The 21,836-nt window shown below is 46.6% G+C and overlaps 1 protein-coding gene across 5 annotated transcripts in view; it reads left to right on the top strand.

Annotated features, from left to right (window-relative positions):
- The window catches only part of G3BP2 (G3BP stress granule assembly factor 2), a 395,323-nt gene that overhangs the window by 54,208 nt on the left and 319,279 nt on the right, over positions 1-21,836 (top strand). For 4 of the 5 annotated variants that reach the window (XM_069630575.1, XM_069630576.1, XM_069630573.1 and 1 more), the window contains exon 2: positions 6,224-6,342. In XM_069630575.1, the coding sequence (XP_069486676.1) occupies positions 6,248-6,342 (95 nt within the window). In that variant the 5' untranslated portion in view covers positions 6,224-6,247. Of the gene's footprint in view, positions 1-6,221; positions 6,343-21,836 lie in introns of those variants that run through there. The other variant, XM_069630577.1, reaches the window with a different exon arrangement.

Here is a 21,836-nt window from a genome sequence, read left to right as displayed (position 1 = left end):
GCAGTGTTACATATATTAATTTGGTGCACCTTTACCGCAGGCTGCATTCACAGCTGCAGCAAAGGGACCCAGGGGTATGCATTTTTACCAAAATTGCCTCTCTTCTTTTTTTGCCATTTTAGTGTTTATTGTCGTTTCTTGTTCCTTCCCCTAACATATAGGACTGGAAATTCCTTTGTGTGATTTGTCTTCGGTGGGAGTCTCCTGGACTCGCCGCCCAGGCTCCAGTCTGTCTGTGTGGGCAGGAAGTGAGGGAGCAGTCCAAAACTCTACAGCCCTTTGTCTTACGCCTTGCTTGAATGGGGACATATCCCAGTGGGGGGCTGGCTGGCCTGATTGGACAACCAGACCGCCCCTTCTTGTAAAATGAGGGAGAGAATTCAGAAGTTGTGTTGTAATTCCTGATAAATGCTGTGAACCTGGAAGCTGAAGACATGTCAACCTCAAACTGAAGAGGAAGATAAAGCGGCTGAGCCGATTTCCAGCGACCGGACAGCCTGCTATAGCCCTTCCTTCCAATCAACCTGGGGACTCCGAAAACAACGACCCACTAGAGTCAAGGAGACCTGCATTTTGAGCTATCCCACGCGTTGCTGTGACCTTGCGTTGTTGCAATACCCTAATACCCTGGGACCTCAAGCCATTGTACGGTGCACGGTCTTCCGAATCTGAAACTTTGAGGGCATCCTGGTGGATCTCCAGAGACACGAATCGAGTCCAAAAAGTCCCCTCACCAGAGTGCTGGACCTTTGTAAGGACGAGAACTCAACTGCCATTTTCTGTCTTCTGTGCTCCTTGAAAAGGCGAGAAATCCGCAGAACCGCATTCAGCCGCGAGGGAAACCTTGCCTGGAACCTTCATCGATCCCCGCTGCAAAGTCCCTTCTGAGGTTTTGTTTTCAGTCACCACAACCAGGAATCCATTGGCTGCAGACACTGAAGTTCTTCTGCTGCAAAATCTTCTCCAATGCTGAGGTACTGTGTTGGCTTTGGTATGTACGTACCTTAAGCCTATTAGGATTTTTGTGTAGCTGTGGGGTGTCTTCTGTGATGGGGAGGCCTCTCATCCAGTGCGCCCAGTCCCACTGCTAGAATCCAGCTAGGGTGTCTTCTGCAAAGCCCCTGGAACCTCTTCTAACCCTAGAAGTAAAGTACTCGCCTGTTTGCCCAGTTTTCCTAAGGAACGCTGACTTTTGCTACTAAATAACCTATTCTGACACTGCCTGTTGGTCAGTAGTCCTAGTGATGGTTTTTACAGTGATTTTACTGGACCTTGAAGTGTTCCACTATTCACAAAGTATATTGTCCAGTTGACTAAGTGATTTGTACTGAGAATCATTATACAACTGGAAGGGTCTACTGCCCTTGCATTACTGCATGTAATTGTAAAAAGTAACCATTGGCTTTTACTTCCCAAGAATAGGATTGACCTATACTGAATGTATATGAAAAGGTTTTGACTTCCCTAGAACTACTGTTGGGTACTTCAAATAAGATCTATACTTGGGTATGTGTACTTTCAAGTATAGTGTTGTGTTTTTATACTGTGATTTCATTTGCTTTAGTGCTTACTTAACCCTAGATTTATCTGGGCCTACTTGTATTTAAATACTTTACTTCTACCTAGTGTTTCAGTGTTTCTTTGGATCGTTTGGTAATTATTCTACAGCCCTCTCTCCCTCCATAAGCATGGCTGCTTTGTCTACGTTACCATATACTCAGGTGGTACAGCCTTATACTAAGAGTGGAGTCTTGTACTGCCCCAGTTGAATGGTTTTACTAAGCCCTTGGTTGGACTTAAGAAAAACTGTCCTTACAATAACAAAATGGGCAGTCAGGGGGTGAAGGGGGTGGCGGGGATAGGGGGATAGGTAATGAATGATGGAAGGGAGAATGCGGAGGGAAAGCACTCTGATAAGGCTGCCAGCACAAAGGCACAAGGACACCGGACCGCCTTGGCCAGTTATTCAACGGGTGGGTCTGGCGAGGAAGGAAGACAGAAACCAAGGACTACAACACAAAGCCAGGGAACACTACTTGCAGATCAGCTCAAACGGATTGCAAAACCTGGTCTAAACTCAGAAAAATCATTCTGAAAACCACCAAACGGCCCCAAAAACGTATTGGAAGCTCACAAATCATCCCTCCTTAAGGCACTTTACAAGCGACAAAATGGATTGGGTTAAGTTAAATGCACTTAAATCCTCAAAGCACCAGCCGGACCCTAACACATCTGATCTATTGGCTGTTGTGCAAGATGCCTACAGATTAGTCGGGAAAGGCAGAGAAAAAGCACTCTAAGGCTGCCAGCACAAGGACACCTGACTGCCTTAGCCAATTGTCAAGGAAACTAAGCCTAATTCAAAACGGATTATGGCTATAGGCGTTGATTTGGGGAGCAATAAAGTAATTCCAAAAGAGGCCCTCCTAATATATGAAGTCCTCGTCCAAAAGCAAGTGGTACATTTTAAGTCCATAAGTAGTTGCCGGGGCTGCTTTGGCGTTTTAGAATTTGAAGATGAGAAGAATTGAAAATGTGCATTATTAAAATGCTTAATTTGTGAGGGGTTTAGCCTTTTCATATAGATTTAACTGCAGTTTTACAGGTCGTTGCACAAATCTTAAAACTAAGATGCTTACAATCATTTATCTCCACTTGCTTATCGGCCACCCACTAGCTATGTCTTGATCTTTTTGCGACCTGCCGCAAAGGTTAATGTCTTTGTTTTAGACGCATTGATCAAAAGATGATTGAAAGAGCAATAGTCATAAACAGCGCTTAACATATGTTAAAAACAAACTTGCGTACATTAGCAAGAGGGTTGTTGTGGGCATATGTCGTCCAGTATATTGTGACCTGTCTATTGTCCATGGGTGAGAGACCCAACAAGACTCTAAAAGAGCACTAAAGCGACCACAGTTTTTTCAAAATGGAACACTAACTGCTTTAATGGAGGATTGCCAGCATTTCTGGGAATGTTCAAACTGCTTGTGTATCTATGAAAAATACTGATGCAGTAGCAAAGGAGTTGCAGATAAGTAACACATTCCTCATCGTCCCCTCTCATGGGATTTATTATACGTTGTTTTTATTTCTCGTTAACTGTTCCAGTTTACCACCTGTGACTGGCAGGCTGATCTGCCTTGATCCTGAACATTTAATGGCTGAATTGCACTTAAAATTCAGCAGAGAAGCTTCAACAGTGTGGTGCCTGGCTTTATGGCAGAGTAAAGTTGAGACCAATGGTCTGTAGGGCTGCAAGTAGCTGAGGGCTGTATTTGTTCTGGATGCTACATGCACACAGTACATTTGTGTCCCTCTTCGATCAGTCCTAATCTGTTGATACTGTGTGGTGTGTAATGCATTGATATTATGCTGCAATAGAACTTTGCTTTGGCTACAGAAGGTGGCTTGAGGGAAGCAGCATCTAACTCTTGGCTGAACTCTTTAAATCTGCGAGGAACTGGCCAATCCTGCCGCAGTCTCTACCTCTCCTGTCCCCTCCCAGGTCCTCTGTACGCAACTGGCTTCTCACTTAATCTCTAAAACACAGGACATCCTGTCCTCTCCCCTCCCTCCCCCCACTCCTTGCTCTTCTGGCCGGTCTACAGCCACCCCCCCCCCTCTCCTTCTCTGCCTTTCCCCTGTTCTCCGCAGACAAGGTTTCTAGACCAATCCGATCTATGACAGTCTCGTCGAAACAGGTTCACCCTGGTCCTCAAACTATCAAGGACCACATCGACTCCCTGGCTCCGTCCCTGGCTGATTGCTGCAATCACTCCTTAACCACTGTAGTCTTCCCATCTCCCCTGAAGCACTCCCTTGTGCCCAATTCTTAAGAAACCCTCTTCCGACCCCTCCTCCCCAGCTAACTATCGCCCAATCTCCATCACTCCCTTCCTGGGCAAGCTCCTGGAGAAACTGGCCATCTCTCCCAGCTTAATCTCCACGCTGAATCTGTTGGTTATCTACATGACATCAGTCTGGCTTCAGAGCTGCCAGAAGCACAAACTGCTCTCCTGAACATTCGTAAAGACCTACTCTTCAACCTTGACTCTAACACCCTCTGCGTCCTCATCCTGCGTGATCTCTCGTCTGCCTTTGACACGGTCAACCATGCCACCCTGCTCAACCGTTTCCGTGACAACCTAGGTATAACTGGTCAGGCTCTGGCGTGGCTGACTTCTTTTATTTCCAAACGACCCTCCCAGGTCCTACTTGGGTCCTTCCCTCTCCGCTATCTTTTTCTCTCCCTGAGGTGTCCCCCAGGGGTCTAACCTCTCCCCCTTGGTTGTTCATCCAATACCTGGCACTCCTTGCCCAATGCATCGCCGCTCTCTGCCCCAACTTTCAGTGCTATGCGGATGACACCCAGCTCGTCTTCAGGCTACCCTCGGCCTCCTCTACTTCCTTAATCTGACTGTCCACTACCCAGGAGTGGTGTGCCGCCAATGACCTCTGCCTTAATGCCAGAAAGACTGAGATCCTCCTAATCGGCACACCTGCTCACTCTTTTCCTGTAGCTCTCTGGCTGGCCTCCCTTGGCCCTCTTCCTGCTCCCACCTGCAAGGCTAAAAAGCTAGGGGTCATCTTCGACTCTGCGCACTCCTCCTCTCCTCACATCTCTGACGTCTCTATGAAGTCACACTACCAGCTGCACCTCCTCGGAGGTATTCTTCATTTCCTCACCTTCCCCCAGAAGCTCATTCTCCAGAGCTCTGGTTGTCTCTGGGCTGGACTACTGCAATAGCCTCTTTCTAAATCTGCCTGCTTCTAATTTCCGCAACTTAATCAGCACAGGACTGCGAGACTTGTCCTCGGCCTCAAGCCCAGGGATTGTATCTCTCCAGGACTGAAATCTCTGCACTGTCTCCCAGTGGTTGCAAGGATTAGTTCAAATCCCTCTGCATTGTCCATAAGGCCTTCTGGGGTACTGGGGCCTCAATACCTTCAACTCTCTCCCTAAATATCGTCCTTCTCAAGCTCTTTGCTCCTCCGCCTCCAACTGCCTCATTGTCAGTCGCTTCTCCAAGCAACGAGTTGGTGGTAAAACTTTTCTTTGGTTGGTGTCTCCCTCTGGAACAGCCTCCCTTAAAATTAAGGAGAACCATCTCCGGAAGCACCTCAAACCCCTTCTCTTTCCTTCTGCTTTTTCTCCTCCTCTCCTCTGCTGACCTGGCTGCCACCTGAACTGCACTGGCTTCCTGGACACCCCCCGATCTCGGGCCCATGTCCTCCCTCGCCAGCGTCTCACCTGCACTGCCCACCAGGCAACACTTGCACTTGGGGACTGTTTCTGTACCCCTACAGTCCCCCTACCTGCAACACCTGTTGTCCGCACTTACCCATGCACTTGCCTCTTGCTGGCCGTCACTTACTATCTTATACCATTGTACTGCACTGTCCTTGCACCCTTTCCCACTTTCTTGCGCGATCTGAATGACATCTGGCCTAGTAGGATTGTTTGTTCCGTCTTCCCATTGTTCCCCCTCCCATGCCTCATCGCGCCTTGAAACACCTGTATAGGCACGTTACAAATGCCATATCCTATCCATCTCCATTGGTGCTGGCAACTAGACTACTGCTGGCAGTTTTCGGTGGCCCCCACCAGTCGCTGAAAATCCACATAATGCGATCAGAAACGGTATAATGGAATACAGGCCATAGTGATCCGGGCCATTGATGATCAGTGGCCAGGACTCCCAACTACTGATTGCCATGCATGTTTTGCATTCGGAATTGGGCAGACCATCTGTCTGTTCTGCTTTACCATTGATTTTCCACAAAGCAGTTCACTAACTCTGGAAATGCGCACAATTCTAAAACGTTAATATAATGCAGCCAATACACATCAATTCTGTTTTTTAAATGTAAGCACCAATCAAAGCACTTTGATCCTAAAACTAGTGTCTAGTAACGAAGGTCCAACTAAACTACATCCTGCAGCTTCTCTAGAAGCCAGCGGTCCAAAAAGTAGGAATTCCATAAGGCAACATGTTAGTCCCTACTTCATGCTGGCACCCAAAGAATCTGCATGAACATGCAAACCAGCTACTCTAATGTAAGGTGACTGATGAAATATATCAGTAGTCTAATGGGATTCCAGTGCTGCTAGACGCAAGTACATTTTTATTGCTGGTGAGAACAAGAATTGGTTCTGTGCGTTTTTGTCTCCGCTCAGTGATCTGATTTGGTACAAACTTTTTCTTTTCTTTCATTGTAGCATTTACAATTCTTTACCAAAGAGATGGTGATGGAGAAGCCTAGTCCCCTGCTTGTCGGGCGGGAATTTGTGAGGCAGTACTACACTTTGTTGAATAAAGCACCAGATTACTTGCACAGGTAATATTGCATAGGAATTTTTTTGTTTTATTTTTTTAATAACCACTTTTGCCTATTAACTGAATGGACCTTGTCCGTTTTACAAGATTTGTTGCTTTGTTTGGATTAGCTGGTGAGATCACACTTAACTCGATTAAGTAGCACCCTGTAATTCTTGGTAGCTTCAAAACTTGGTTGATTTCTAACGATGCCCCCACTAGTTTTCCGGAACCTGTCCCATAGTAGCTCATACCATATGTAATAGTTTATTGTATATTTTGTTTTACCTATAACTACACACTCCCTAATGTGCAATTACTGCAAACTATTTTTGCCCAGAATTTAAATATTGTGACTATATTTCCTACAGCTACTGCTTCTCTGTAATGTCTGCTATATATGTACTTAATTTAACCAAGAAACTGCATATCCCTGTAATTCGCCCAGATGACTTTGCGCGGGATGCACTATAAATAAAAAATGGGTTTTGGGTATTAATAGAAAGCATGAGTGAGTGGCTTCTTTTTGCATCTTTCCCACCATAGTTTGTATGGACCCACTTTCTTTTTGCTCTAGCCTTTTCAAGGGAACTAAATTTTGTGCTTCATGTTTTGCTCATTGTTATGGGGAAACGGATCCATCAGACTATCGGTAATGAATAACTGGTTTCCTTTGGAGTTCTTGTATTTTTTTACATTGCACACTGCAATGGGATACTGATCACCCAATAGCTTTATACACATGGGCTTTTGGTTACTTTTGTGTGCCTAAAGACAAGCTGATGGCAGTAGTTTGTGTGTGCGCACATTCGCGTTTACCTTGTATAGCGAACAAACGTTGCTATTGTCCTAAAATGGCAGTGTCCTGCTATTTTTGTGTGTTCTTGAACATATTGTGGTTTGGCCTACCTTCCTTTTCAGGTCTGGAAAGTCCTTCTAAGGTCCTGCACTTGCCTCGGAGCGCAGTGCTTTTGCGTGCGTGTGGCGCCCAGGACTGTCTAGACCCACAAATCTTAGGGGTTTCACTTCTAAGTGTAGCGAATTGAACTTGACTGGTTTCCATCATTTAAACTGTTCTACATGGTTACTTGTATACAATCACCAGTATGTTAATTCACACTAAATCATCAGGTATTTGTATATCAGAGTATTGGGTGATGGTACTACCTGCCAAGTTCATTTTTTAATGTGTTCTAAAGGCCTAAATAAATACCTGTTTTTATATCTGACTGTCTAAGCAAGTAGTCTTCAAACTTCTAAGCCCGGGCTCACCCCCTCAAGCTCCCTGGCAAACAAGTGTAAGTCTGTGCGCGTCCCTCCCACCTACGAGCAGGCTACTGCATGAAGATGGGTGGTGGCTGCACACATACATGCCATCATACCTCATTCCATAGAGATGGTAGTGCCATACTGGTTTACATTGAAAATCCAGGACTACAAATCCCAGAATGCAAAGAAAGCAAGAACTGGATTGTCTCCCGAATGGAATGGAGCCTGTTGACATCTATGCATGCACCATGGGGGTAAAAGTGGTGTAGGGCACAAGTGCACATACCTATATATCCATAATTGCAGGAAGTGGTTGGTAATATCGTTCCTTTGCATTGTGGTTCTGTCTTGCCACCCTTCTGTTTTTTTGTCTCCTTTCTCCTGCTATGCCTCTGCGTGCCTTCTGTCTATCCCCATCCTTTTCTGCCTTAGACGTCTCTTGCTGTTTCTCCCAGCCGCGCACGCTCCCCTCCCATTTTCCTTTCGCTTGATCTTTTCTGACTCTTCGCTTACCTCCCTAGCCATCTGGACTCTTATTACAGTCCTCCTGTGCTATCCGTTTCTATCGTCATTAATTCATTTCACCTTTCCATTTAGTTCTCACTCCTTCTCTTCTCCCATGCCTCTCATTTCCCTTCTTCCTTTTGCTATTCATTCCTTGCTGTGACTTCACACTACTCTTCATCCCTTTCTGACTCATCTTTTCAATCACTGCTTTAAATTTTTCCGCCAGCCAGAAACTGCCGTGAGCACATAATCTGTCCGACCTAAGTTCCTTTATGGTGGGTGTGATTCTGCCAGGTTACGTGCTCACAGCCGCGTGAAGCAGACGGGCGCCAACGGTCTTGCTTCTGTGACATGGAGGAAAACCACCCCTAGCCCTCATTCGAATGGATTGTTCTCTCTCTCATATTGCTTATCTTTGAGATTTCCAATATCCCAGCTTTGCTGCTTTGGAATATTTTTTTTCTGCAGGGGGCACTGTAGAATCTATGTCCCTCGGAGGCCTCTGTCTTGACGTCAATGTCACTGCTGGTATATGTAGCACGCGCAGCGCCTGTTGGCCTCAGTTTTTCTGTGCTTACAGCTTATAGGAATATCTTCTTTGAAATTTCTTCACATTTCTGGAGTTCTGACTGGAAATGGCTTCGTGTTCGGTGTCGTCCACTCCTCGATCTGGCTTCAAAAAATGCTGTGACTGCAGAGAAAAGAGATCAGTGACGGACCCTCAGTATCTGCCTGGGGTTGACTCATCCGTCTTCGGAGTGCAGGACTGCCCATCTATGAAGGCCAAAGCCCTGAGAGATCCTAGGGGGAAGATTGTGTCAGGTAAGGCCCAAAAATACCCTACTACTCCATCAAAACAAAAGCCCTCAGACGAGTCGACGACAGGTTCTCCTCGTCGGAGCCCATCCCACAAGTCGATAGTCGCCTCGAAGACTAAACCATAGACGCCGATCGACTTGATTCAGACAGGACAGAAAAGTGCCTCCTCAGCGTTGATTAACTGTGGAGAAAACAACAACGCCTCTAGTGTTGACTACCTTGACATGTTTCGCAGCCATCGACGTCCACAATGTCGGCACCTGTGACAACAAATGGCAACTGCGGTTGGTAACACTTGTACTCTTTTACCATGTTCAGAATTCATTCTTCAAATCCCTTTCTTGCATGGAACTCCATCGGTGCCTGAAGCACTGATATCATCGTTTTCACATATACATATACATATACATAATTCATATGTATAGACCTGCGTAATCATATTAGCTGACGTGGGAACTAGATGGGATCGTGGAGGTCAGCATATGCCACACTCCGATGTAATTGTTAGCATTTGCCCATTTAACCAATCCAATAACAATTTCAACCTTCTGCATACACATCTCAAACTCTAACCAAACACAACCACACGCCTGAACCACAACAATCCGCACAAACTTCACTACACCTCAACAATAAAACAAAACGCACATAGAATCGCTCAACAGCACACGACGACTACGGAGCGGAAAAACACCCTAAGCTCAGCCAACGGAACCACCGGGTTGAGGCTGCCAACAGCACATCACTGCTCTCTTGCACTTTTCCAGCTTATTCCCGCTAACTTAGCAACCCCCATACCCCTCCTTTTTTTTTTTTCTTCAGAGCGTCAGGGGTCCGCTCCGGTGGTGATGGTTTGCGGTACAAATATCCTTTAATGTTAACATAATGGTATTATCTCATGGGCATATCTCATGGACATATTGGACAGAGGGCCACAGGAGGACCCATTGTCCCTTTTAATCAAGCCTTACAAAGGCGAGTGGCTTCTAACTGGAAGACACCACAGGTTATAGCAACTGTATATAAAAAGCTGACGGCTAAGTACAGAGTTTCTAGCTCTGACCATTTTTACCTCACCAAGCACCCAACACCAGAAAGCTTGGTAGTTCAGGCAGCCACCTCCACGAGTAGGCAAAATGTTTATGCTACGATACTTCCGGATAGAGACGACAAACAGTAGGACGCCATGGCCAAACATTTTGTTCCAGCTGGCAGTATGGCCATGAAGTTGGCCAATGCTAGGTGGACACACCCCCTTCGGGGGTGCATTTCTATAGCGGCTGACCATATCGCCAAAGGGGAAGAGCGAGTCAATGTCAAAGATGGGAAAGACGCAATTTCCCTTGACTCTGACAGCATCAGCAGAGCTATGGCGGTTAGTTCAGTGATGTGCAGATTTGCCTGGTTACGAAAGACAGGATTTGCCCCAGACGTACAATCCAGGCTTCCCAAGGTGCCCTTTGACGGCACTCATTTATTTGGAAATAAAGCTGATGGGAGTTTGGAGCAGCTGCAAACTTCCAAGGCGGCGGCCAAATCCCTTGGAGCTGCAATAAGACAAACTCCAAACCGCCCCACGGGTACACCCTGGAGGGGTAGGTCCTTTCGCCGTTACTACACATTTGGAAGAGGCAGAGGGCAGCTGGCTCAGAGGACAAAGATGATTCCCCCGCGTTGGATGGGGAAGAAGTACTAAGACCGCAGCAGCTACCTTACCTTCAGCCACTGAGTCAGCTGCTCCAAAACCTCTCCGAGGTCTTAGTTCACAAGACTGCAGTCGGAGGCAGGTTATCACAGCATCCGATAGAATGGCAGCCTCTTCAGATGCTTGGGCATTGTAAACAGTTGCCCAAGGTTACTGCCTACCTTTCCTGCAAAAACCTGTCATCCACCTGGAGCAACTCTTTGAGGGTTCCAGATCCGCTGCTTATGCAAGAGATTTTAACCCTGCTAGAGAGGTCCTATAGAACCAGTACCTGTAGCGGAGATTAACAAGGATTGGTACTCCCGCATATTTTCTAATCCCCAATAAGGACAGAGGATTGAGACCCATCTTGGATTTAAGAGAACAAGTTCCTCAGGAACGACAAGTTCAAGATGGTAACCCTTCCTCAGATCCTTCAGGCACTACAGCTTCAGGATTGTATTGTATCATTGGACCTTCAGGATGCTTACTTTCATGTGCCGATCCATCACAAGCACAGACAGTAGCTGAGGTTTGCCCTTGGTGGTTTTCATTATTGGTTTTGGGTTCTGCCATTTGGGCTGAGCCCCGCCCTCCCCACAAGGGTTTTCACCCAGCTAATGGCGGTTGTGGCTGGCAGGGAGTCTGAGAGGGTGTGATTTAGGTCTACCCCTACCAGGACGATTGGCTGATCAGGGACAGTTCCCTAAAGCATCTCTGCTCCACCGGTCACGCCCTTCACAGGCTGGACTTCTCCCTCAACGTCAAGTCCCACATGATACCATCACAAAGACTCCAATTCATCGGAGCAGTCCTGGATGCATCCCTGGGAAAAGCATCGCCACCGGAAGTGAAGGCTCAAGACATTCTGTAGACAGTGACCAAATGACATAATGCCCAGCATCTACCAGCCTTGGATTTTCTGAAGTTGCTCAGCCTCATGGCATCCTGCATTTTTCTGGTGCCGCAGGCTCGCCTGAGAATGAGATCTCTCCAGTGGGCTCTAGGGACCCAGTGGCCACAAATCTCAGGAAGGATGTCAGAATTCCTACAAATCCCAAACTGAGTCTCACTGGATCTTCAGTGGTGGGCATGTCGGGAGAACATCTTGAAAGGAGAACATTTTTGGCAACCATGGCCAGAGATAACAGTAGTGACTGACGCCTCACAAGGTGGGGAGCTCATACCAATGATTTGACCATCAGCCGTTGTTCGTCTGAATCGGAGTCCAAACTACATATCAACCCTTTTAGAGCAGATGGCAATCGGACAGCACTGAAGCCTTTCTGCCCTCTGTAAGAGGAAAGAATGTCCTGATGACAGCAGTGGCCATGTACTACCTCAACAAGAGGTGTAGGGTCCTACCACTGTGCAGATGCAATGCAGCTCTAGTTCTGGGCAATATAAGAAGGAATCTGTCGGCAGTTCAGCTAGCCGGATAGAAGAATATGACGGCGGATGCTCTGAGCAGGCTCATCAGTCTCCCACGAGTGGGAACTAGCTCAGGAAGTCCTTCAAGAGAACCCCTCCAGTGGATCTGTTGGCGACTGGTGCCAACCAGAAGTGCGAACTGTACTGCTCAAGGAAATTTCCCCCAAGAGGAGCTCTGGGAGACGCGTTTGTGGTGAACTGGGAATTTCCACTCCTGTACGTGTTTTCTGCAATCCCCGTCATTCTTCACGTGATCAGGAGGTTGAGAAAGTTCAGGAAATTCATGATACTAGTTGCTCTGGATTGGGCCAGGAGGACATGGTACCTGGACCTTCTGGACATGTCCATCTGCCCTCCGATGCATCTTCCACAAAGAGAGAACTGTTCGGCAAGTTTGTATGTCGTAACCCTGTATGTAATATTGAACAAAAGTGTGGGAGGGGGGGGTGTTATTAAACTGTCTGCACTCAAACTCAATAGTCTTTAGAGTCCAAATAACTGCTTGTAAAATGAAGTCATTCCAACAAAATGTTTGTATTCATGAAGAACTTTAATAAACAGCCGACACGTGTTTCGACCACTGGTCGTTCTCAAGGCTGTGATTAAGATTTGTACATACTTATGGTTGCATAATAGCATGGTCATGTGATGAAAAGGATTTTTTATAATATGTTGCATTCAGTTTTTCAAACAAAATTACTGTGAGAAAATGGTGCCCAAAAATTGGTTACAAATCAATTACCAAAAGCATGAGGTTATTCATGAAATTAAGATAAATAAAAACCATACCATATTGTATCACAACACCAGAGCAGGCCAAAGGGGTTGGGTAAGTCAAGGGCAGTAGAAGACAATAGGAAAAAGGGGAAGAAATGAATTTTACATTCGTAACCCCGACAATACTTCTGTCGTATCAATATTAAAACTCCACTACAATACATGACTGTTACGTTGTGCATCAGTGCATGTTTGTTTGACCGTTCAATTTGATAGAGTATTTTATTTAGCCATCTGTTTTATGATCACAACTCTCTACCTCTTGACCATTTGCTCAGCCCTTCCATCTAGTATTGTGTGTAGTGTTTAAGCATCCTTATCTTATCATAATTCCCTACTTTATATCTATATTTATCCCTGTAGTATTACCAGCAATTGAATATTTAGGACTTACCAAGTCAATTATTCCGTTCAGTAATAAGTTATTATTGATGTATATTCTGCTTGTCGGCTTGGTGTCTTCCTCGTTGGTTACTGTAATCATAAATCCCTATATTAGGAACTAATATCCCTATATTCATTGGATTTAACATAATAAATATATATCTTAAATCATGTTAACCTACCAGAAACCTGAAAATTGCCCGTAATCCATTCTGATAAATTAACTTCTTATTCTTCGATCACAAATGAAATGCGGCTACCATTAGCCAAGTCTGATTATCCCAATGGCTTCTGTCGCCTAAGAAAACAATATTGAGTTGATCTCAAATTCTGACACGGTATCATTACCCGTAACAAAAGTAGGCCTTCTATTTGGCATAGCTCAATTTAGTGCCCAATTGCGCGTGATAAAAATGGCCCCTCATAACAAAGGACGCTGAACCTGTTGTGGTGTGTTTGAAAACGTTCCTCCCCCTATTTAATTTGAAATTAGCTAAATTCTATTTAATATTGCATGAAAAACATACCTTTGTTGTAATTTACCTTGGTTACTCTTGATAAGCGTTCAATCCCGTGCGCTCTGCATCTCAGAAGGATTAGTGCCACAAATCGCGCAAAAAGGAGCATATATTTACGTGGTGATGTCATGCGTAACTACGCGTGACGTCAGACGTCTAAAAAAAAAAGATACGCGGATGTTATGGTCATGTAAACAACCTCTTATTGTACCTTCTTGGTGGTTTTTGCTGTACTGCATTTTATTTACGGATTAAATTTGTATTGGCCTTATAAAAAGATAATAATAAACCAAAGAAATGGCCTCTAAATGGTAATGCATGTATTGACTTCCATCTACTAATGCTAGATTATAACGTGAATTGGACAATATATTGTTTTACCTACCACTATTTGTTTCTAATTTGATATGAACAGGTTCTGTTTTAATTCTCTAACAGCCGCTCCAAATCCAGTTATTTTCCCAATGTATTTTTTTGGAAAGTTTCCCAAATTAAGTGGTTTTAAATCAACGTTTCTTATCACATCTTGTACAGTATCCCCTCATTCTTTTGGCGAAAAAATGCTATTCCTCTATGATTAAACTTTGTGTCCTCCCACTACCTTGAGTTTTGGGGCCTGAACCTATAGTTTCTAACCTATTGGTCAAAATACAAACGGAATGGCTAAACAATAGAGAAGAAATGAGATCATGTCATATATTAACAAAACTTACTACAGGAAGACGTGCATCTCATGGTCACAATTAAGACCCAGTGCATTGGTCTATTAGCCTTAATATATGGGGAGGGGGTTTGTGTTGTCTATGTGGTTGTTTTGTGTGGTCTTACTTGTTTGTTGTTTATTTGATATATCTGGCTTTGTTTTAGGTTAGTCCTAAGTTTCATATGTTGGAATACAGAGTTATGGTTTGGAATTGTTTTATTTTGTTTTCCACTGTTATGTATTTTTCAATTCAATGACCTAGAATGTTAATTCTGTTTATTGTAACTTGTTGAAAATGAGAAATAAAGAGGTTAAAAAAAAAAAAAATTAACTCACCTGTGTAGTTTGGCTTCCATTTGTCTCAAAGTAAGTTTCAGATTGCCACCTCTTTTGCCCATTTTAGCTTTTATTAAACCTATAAAGCTTGTATCATCTTTTGTTACTCATCTGATGCTGCTCTTGCCAATGGATGGCCAGAGGTGATTTCGGTTCCACATTCTTCAAACTCGCTAACTGTTCTCTAATTCTGATTCTCAATTGTCTGATCGTACTGCCAATATATAATTTACCACACACATTTTCGCATATACCACATAACCTGTTTTGAAGTTGATGATCTCTAATATTGTAGTACCATTATTGTCTGTGTAAGCCTTACATTTGTTATGAGCAAATTTACATTCATTACAATGACTACATTTATAAACTAGTGTTTGTTAAGCCATTTGACTCCTTATCCTCCTTCGCGTTCAAAAAGGAGGGACTCCATTTTTGTTTAAGAGTACCTGCTCTAGTATATGTAAACTTTGGTTTCTCAGACAAATAAGCTAACAGATCATTATCGTCTCAGAAGGTGCCAGTGTTTGGATACCATTTGTGAGTGGTCATTAGCACGCAGATCCGCATACAATCCCACAAACTATTGTTACAAACAAGTATGTAATATCTCTTTTGGGCGGGGGAGGGAGTCTTTTGGGGGGGGTGTAGGGAGGGGTGGTTTGGTTGGCAGTCCTTTTCAGGGCAGCCAGCCTCCCAGTTTCAACTGGATTCTCACTTTCAGCCTGGAAGACAGGACTGCAGAGTTTTGGACTCCTCCCTCGCTTGCTACCTTCAGACACACTGTAGCATGGGCAGAGGATCCACAAGATTCCCGCCGAAGATAAAAATTATATAAAGGAATTTTCCGTCCTTGGCGATCAGTTCAAGGAACGAGAAAGGACAAGGAATGCAAAAACAGCAAAAAAAAGAATACATGGGCATTTTGGTAAAATGGGCACCATGGGTGCCTTTACTGGAGATGTGGAAACAGCCCGCAGTAAAGGTGAATTGAATCAGTAAAAAGGTTCACTGCCACCAGCCATTTAAGGTTACTTTGTCCATGTAACATAAATGTCTCATTTAGAATGAGGGATCTCCCCAGCACCAGTTTGCACTCTGAAACACTTGTGTACGAGCGCGATACAAATAAACTATCAATCAAGCACTCCCCATAGGGTGGGGGGGGGGGGGGGTGGTGCTCTCGCCTAATAAAATGTAAAAGGATCCAAAGATCCAGTATACTCTTTGAAACTGTACCTCTTTCAAGGTTAGCCAGAGACATTTGAAAGGGAGCCGTAGGGCAACCCAGCAACATTGGGCACGTATTGCCAAAAACATTCAGAGAATACATTTTAAAAGACTATGGGGAGTCTTAAAAATGACACACAAAGTGTAAAAGATTCTGGGTGTGTGGACATAGTTTTCTACTCACAGAAGTATACGGAAAAATAATCCAACTGTAAAAGCAAAATGTTCTGGGCTTGACCCGGGTCAGGAAGATTTCTCCAGTATTGGATCGTTCATGGATTCACATGCTGTGAATATTTCACCCTTGTCAGGCTGGGAAACCTTGTTAACTTTAACTTGGCGTTTTCCTGTGGGAAACTTTGACACTTTAGAGTCCTATCAACGTCCTTTTTGGGTGCTTTAGGCCCCACCAATAGGACACCTCGTATAAATAGCCCTGCAACATCCCTTCAGATTTCAACCGTCTCCAAACTGTTGGGATCACCTGGTGTTTCTTGTTTTTGCACATGCCTTTTGTTTGTGGGCTAGGATCTGTATCCCAGAAGTCTCTTTTTCGGCTGTGTGCTACCTGCAACATGAAGGTGTACGAAGGGGATGGTCATATGGACTGTCTTTACCCTCATCACTCGGCGGATACCTGCGAGATGTCGGGTTTTCGGAGGAGACCTTGAAGGACCGTAATCAACGGCTCATGTGTTGGCTGAATGAGGGCACGTACCTGGCTTCTGAGGTGGGTTCAGCTCGGAGGAACCAGTCTTCCAGAAGGGTTGAGAAAGCCACAGAGCACCACTGAGCTGCGTCGGCAGAACCCCCTGTTAAGAAGCATCGGGCTGCAGTGCCTGCGTCAGTGGCAGCAAATCTTAGTCGGGGTTGCATCAGTCGAAGGGGGGGGGCTAGTGGCTATATTATGTGAATAATATCAGCCTTGAAAAGGACCGACGGGTTGAAACACATGTTGGCTGATTCAGTAAAGTGGATTTGTTTCATACAAGACTAATTCTGGGCAATTACTATTTGAACTTTGGGAAGGAACCATATACTAATTTGTAGTCCTTGCATGGCTAAACGGCGCAACATATGTAGTACTACTGAGTTGTCCAAGCATGGTCGGCCGGACAAGTTCAAGGGTTCCGGTGGTAGGCCTGAGAAGTCTACGGTGTCGTAGAAGGACCTGGCGAAGCCGCGGGAGTCTTTGTCAAAGTACTAGTGGTCCAGGGACCATCACAAGTCTTTGTCCAGCCAGGAGTCTTCGCAGCATCGTTCTGGTTCTCCCTAGAAATCCGGGTCTCTGGTAAAATCTAGCCTGGGGACGTGGTTCAGACGACTAGCTTGTCGACGGTAGTGCTGCACTCTGTGGTCCTGTCGTCGACTGTGGTGTCATGGGCGCAGTCCACGACTTTGACAGTGGTCCGCTGTTGTCGTCAGATGGATTCGGAAGGGCAGTTGACTGGTGGGGCATGTCAGTCCACCGCCTTTGAGTCAGTCCTTCCTGAGAACATTTTGCAGCAAGATCCTGCTACATGGTCTGTTTCTTCGGGAATGGAGGACGAGCAGGTGTTTGACCCGTCAGCCTTGGGTCTGCAGGGTGCGATGCCTTAGAGTGGGGTGGCGCCTGGGCCGCCCCTTTATCCATTGGTTAACCCACAGTCTCTGCTGTCGCTGCAAGTACTGTCTACGCTTCAATTGTTGGGGCAGCTAGATGCGAGGTTACTTCCTCCTCCAAGTCTGGCGGTGCTTGTGGTCGAGGGGTTGCCTGGTGAGGCGCCTAGTAAGGCTCCTTCCGGCACGCTTGCCCTTTCCGTTGCAGGTGGTTTTGGGTCGCCCATGGTCTCAACCTGAAGAAGGCAGGCTACCTGATTCGGACCCTGAGAGTGCTGCGGAACACCCGGTCTACTGTCGCCGACAAGAGATGACGCGTGGGACACGGATGTGGAGGTGGAGCAGACCTGTAGTCTGGCTCAGCCATCGCCTCCGGATGATATTGAGGCATTACGCCATTATGTCGAAAGCATGTCTTGAGTTTATTCTGGTGCCTGAAGAGGAACGTAAGGACTGCTTCCTCTTTGACCATATGGGCAAGCGGAGGATGGCGGTGATCAGTGCTGATACTCGACCACGTGTGGCAGAAGGGCCTGTGCACAATGCACCACCCGTTTTCGGAGCCGGCTGTGAAAGGTCGCCTTGAAAAGTTCAAGGCACCGGAGTCTACCCCTAGATGCCTGGTGTCGGCGGCAGCCAGCCCCAAGGCCAGGAGCAAACATAAATGTGTGACGCCTCCGGACAGTGAGGCCAGGAAGCAGGAAGCTTTTGGTAAAAAGGTCTTAACAGTAGGGGCTACGACTGTGAAGGCTGCAAGTTCCTTGCCGATAATGGCCAGATATGATCGTGAAATGTGGCATCGGCTTGCCCCGATTCTGGAACATCTGCCGGAGCACCACCGAAGGGAAGCAATGCTGTTGGTTTGAGAGGGGGGAGGCCTCCAACCACTGCATCATTATTGCTGTGGACCTGGCAGAGTCTTTATTTAAACAGATTAATAATGGAGAGGTGCTCCAGTGGCAGGCCTGGTTGAAGTGCAGACTCTTTCCCAGAGGTCCAATATGAAGTCATTGACATGCCCTGTGAAGGCAACACTTGTTCGGCGAAAACATTGAGGCCTTGAAGGGGATGAAAGAGGATACGGATACCGCTGAATCCTTGGGTTCCTTACAAAGTGGTCGCTCTGTTCGAGCTTCCCGTGGAGTCTCGAATGCCTGGTTTGCTTCTTCCAGAGATCCAGCTACTCGTCTCAAGGATATTGGCATTCTGTCTAGTTGGCTCAGAAGGGCCGGGACTTCCACGCTCAGCCAAAGAAGGGTTTGCAGTCTACGACGTCAAGGGGTGACAAACTAAAACTCAACTGACTGCCATATGGACAATATGCTGGGGGGGCAGGGTCGCCATCCACATCGACGAGTGGCAGAAGATAACATTAGATTGCTGGGTGCTGGACACAGTGCATCTTGGCCACTCGGAGTTCCAGCGGTTCCTATTCCGCCGATGCATGGGATGCAGCCGCATCTTCAAATCCTGCGGCAGGAGGTGGTGCTCATGCTAGAAAAAGGGGCGATAGAATCAGTTCCAGTTGCGGAGCGTGGCCAAGGGGTGTACTCCCGGTACTTTGTCGTGAAAAAGCCCAACCGCAAATGGAGGTCTATTCTAGATCTTCGGGCGTTAAACAAGAATCTCCAACGCCTGATGCTCACCCTTCAAGATGTCATCCGGTCGGTGCAGCAGTGCGAGTTCCTGGCATCGTTTGATCTGCAGGACACCTATTTTCACATCCCTATGCGGTGGAAGCACCACAGGTTGCTGCGTTTTGTGGTCTGAAAGGAACACTCAGTTTCGGGTCCTCCCGTTTGGCTTGAAGTCATCCCGCAGGACTTTCACAAAGTGTCTGGCTCTGGTGGCGGCCTTCCTCCAGAGAGAAGGTCATCATGTGTACCCCTACCTGGACAATTGGTTGGTGAGGGGTTTGTCGCAGGGAAGGGCACTCATGGCGACCATGCAGCTTTTGCAATGGCTGGGATTTGCCGTTCACTTCGAAAAATCGTATTTGACGCCGTCCAGAGAGTTTGTTTCTCGGGTGCAGTTTATCTGGTGAGGCTGTCGGGCATGCGTGTAGCAAAGTTGTGGGGCAAGCGAGTAGAAAAAGGGAAATGTGATCTAAGTCAGAGGTTACATGTCGCTGTTGGAGGGTGCGGGGGGGGCATGGCATTGTGTATCTCTCTTCATCTCAATTGCCGCCTGATCATGATGCCGGTGCAGGAGTCCCTTGCAGACAGATGGTCGCAGAGTCTATGGTGAGACAAGTTGGTGGAAGCCCTTCACTGGTGGATGGACACGGTCAATCTTGTGGAGGGCGTGCCCTTGCTGGAGCCGGAGTTCCAGTTTACGATTGTAGCGGACGCTTCCCAGGTAGGACGGGGGGGGGGGCACACCTCGACATGTCGCAGGTGCAGGGCCTATGGTCTCAGGTGGAGACTTTGCTACATATCAATGTGTTAGAGTTGAGGGCAGTGCACTGGGCCCTGAAGTTGTTTGTTCCGTGCATCGGTGGTGATGGTGTTAACAGACAATACCACCACCATGTTCTATTTAAGGAAACAGGGGGGCACACATTCCAGAGTGCTGTCGAAAGAGGTGCAGGACGTTTGCCATTGGGCTCTAGCTCATGGGGATCAGCATTCTTGCTTTCCATCTGCCTGGAGTTCTGAATGTTCAAGTGGACGCGCTCAGCAGGGACGCAAGTCAGCTGCACGAGTGGAGGCTGAAGGAGCAGCAGGTGGCACAGATCTTCCAGCGATGGGGGCATCCTCCGTTGGATCGCTTTGCTACCAGGGAAAACAAGAGGTGTCTGGAGTTTGCTAGTAGAAGAGCTTATCCTGAGTCATTGGGGGGGATGCGTTTTCGTTCCCGTGAACGGGTCTCTTCGCGTATGCTTTTCCCCCTTCCCGCTCATTTGGAGGACCATCCAGTGGATTCAGAAGTACCAGAGTCTAGTGATTCTGGTGGCCCCGTTATGGCCCAGGCAGACATGGTTTTCAGATAAGGTGGTGGAGGAGCCGATTTTGGTTGGGGGCGGATCCGGATCTCTTGTCTCGGGATGATGGCAGAGTGTGGTATCACGATCCGGCGTCTTAGCCTAGCGGTGTGGCTCCTGACCACTCGGCGTTCAGTCACTTAGGAATACCCGGAGAGTGTCGACTAATCTTGGAGGCAGCAAGGGTGCAGTCTACGAATGTTTTGTATGGTGCTAAATGGACGAGATTCTGTGAATGGTGAAAGGGTCATCCTGGGGTTGAGCCTTTTGACGTTTCTCCGGCACAGGTTCTCCCATACCCGTTAAACCTAGCAGAAGGGGGCCTGGCGTGGTCATCTATAAGGGTGCATTTGGCTGTGATTTCTAGGTTCATGAAAAAGCGCCTTGCTGCTCCTCTTTTCAGTGATCGCTTGGTGAAACATTTTCTGAAGGGGTTGTTATGGACATTTCCTCCGGTGAAGAAGTTTGCGCCGGTGTGGAGCCTTTAATGTGGTTCTTTTGGCTTTGATGAAGCCTACTTTTGAGCCCATGTAGATGGCTCCTTTGACCTTCCTCTCATGGAAGGTGCCTTTTCTAGTGGCAATTGTCTAAATTGCAATCACTGGTCATTGACCCGCCTTAGCCGAGGTTTCTGGAAGACCAGGTTCTCCTGGCCACTAACCTGCACTTTATTCCAAAAGTGCCATCAGCATTCCACAAACTTGCCTCTATTGCATTACCCACGTTCTTTGGTAATGCAGCCACGCCAGCGGAAAAAGCCCTGCATTCTATGGACGTTAAGAGGGCACTAATGTTTTATCTGACTCTCACACAGGACTTCAGGAAGTCAAAGCAGCCGTTTGTGGTGTTTGGACCCTTCAATAAGGGCCGATCCATCTCCAAACAAGGACTTTCCCGCTGGGTTTCCTCTACAATCTCGTTTTGTCGCGCAAAAGCTGGCAAGCCTTTGAGGGGGATGTTGAAGGCTTATTCTACGCCGTCAGCGGCGTTGTGGTCTGGGATACCGCTGGTGGGCATTTGCCAGGCAGCTTCCAGGGCGGTGCTGCATACCTTCACTAGTCATAACTGTCTGGGGCAGCAACATGTGGAAGATGTGCAGGTGGGGCGTGTGGTCCTCCAGCGCCTGTTCCATTAAGGTAGGCCCTGCAGCGTGGGGATTTTTTCTATGCGCTATATCACTTACTGGGTTTGCCTCATGGATGTAATTGGGTACTGTTTTTGGTATGCCTGTGACACACCGCCACCCATTGGTTGTACTGCTATGTAATCTATTCAC

Source organism: Ambystoma mexicanum, chromosome 6q (assembly GCF_040938575.1).
Source record: "Ambystoma mexicanum isolate Mex_15411 chromosome 6q, UKY_AmexF1_1, whole genome shotgun sequence".
Lineage (NCBI taxonomy): Eukaryota > Metazoa > Chordata > Amphibia > Caudata > Ambystomatidae > Ambystoma > Ambystoma mexicanum.
Note: the sequence above shows the minus strand (reverse complement) of the source record. Positions and strands in the feature narration are given on the sequence as shown.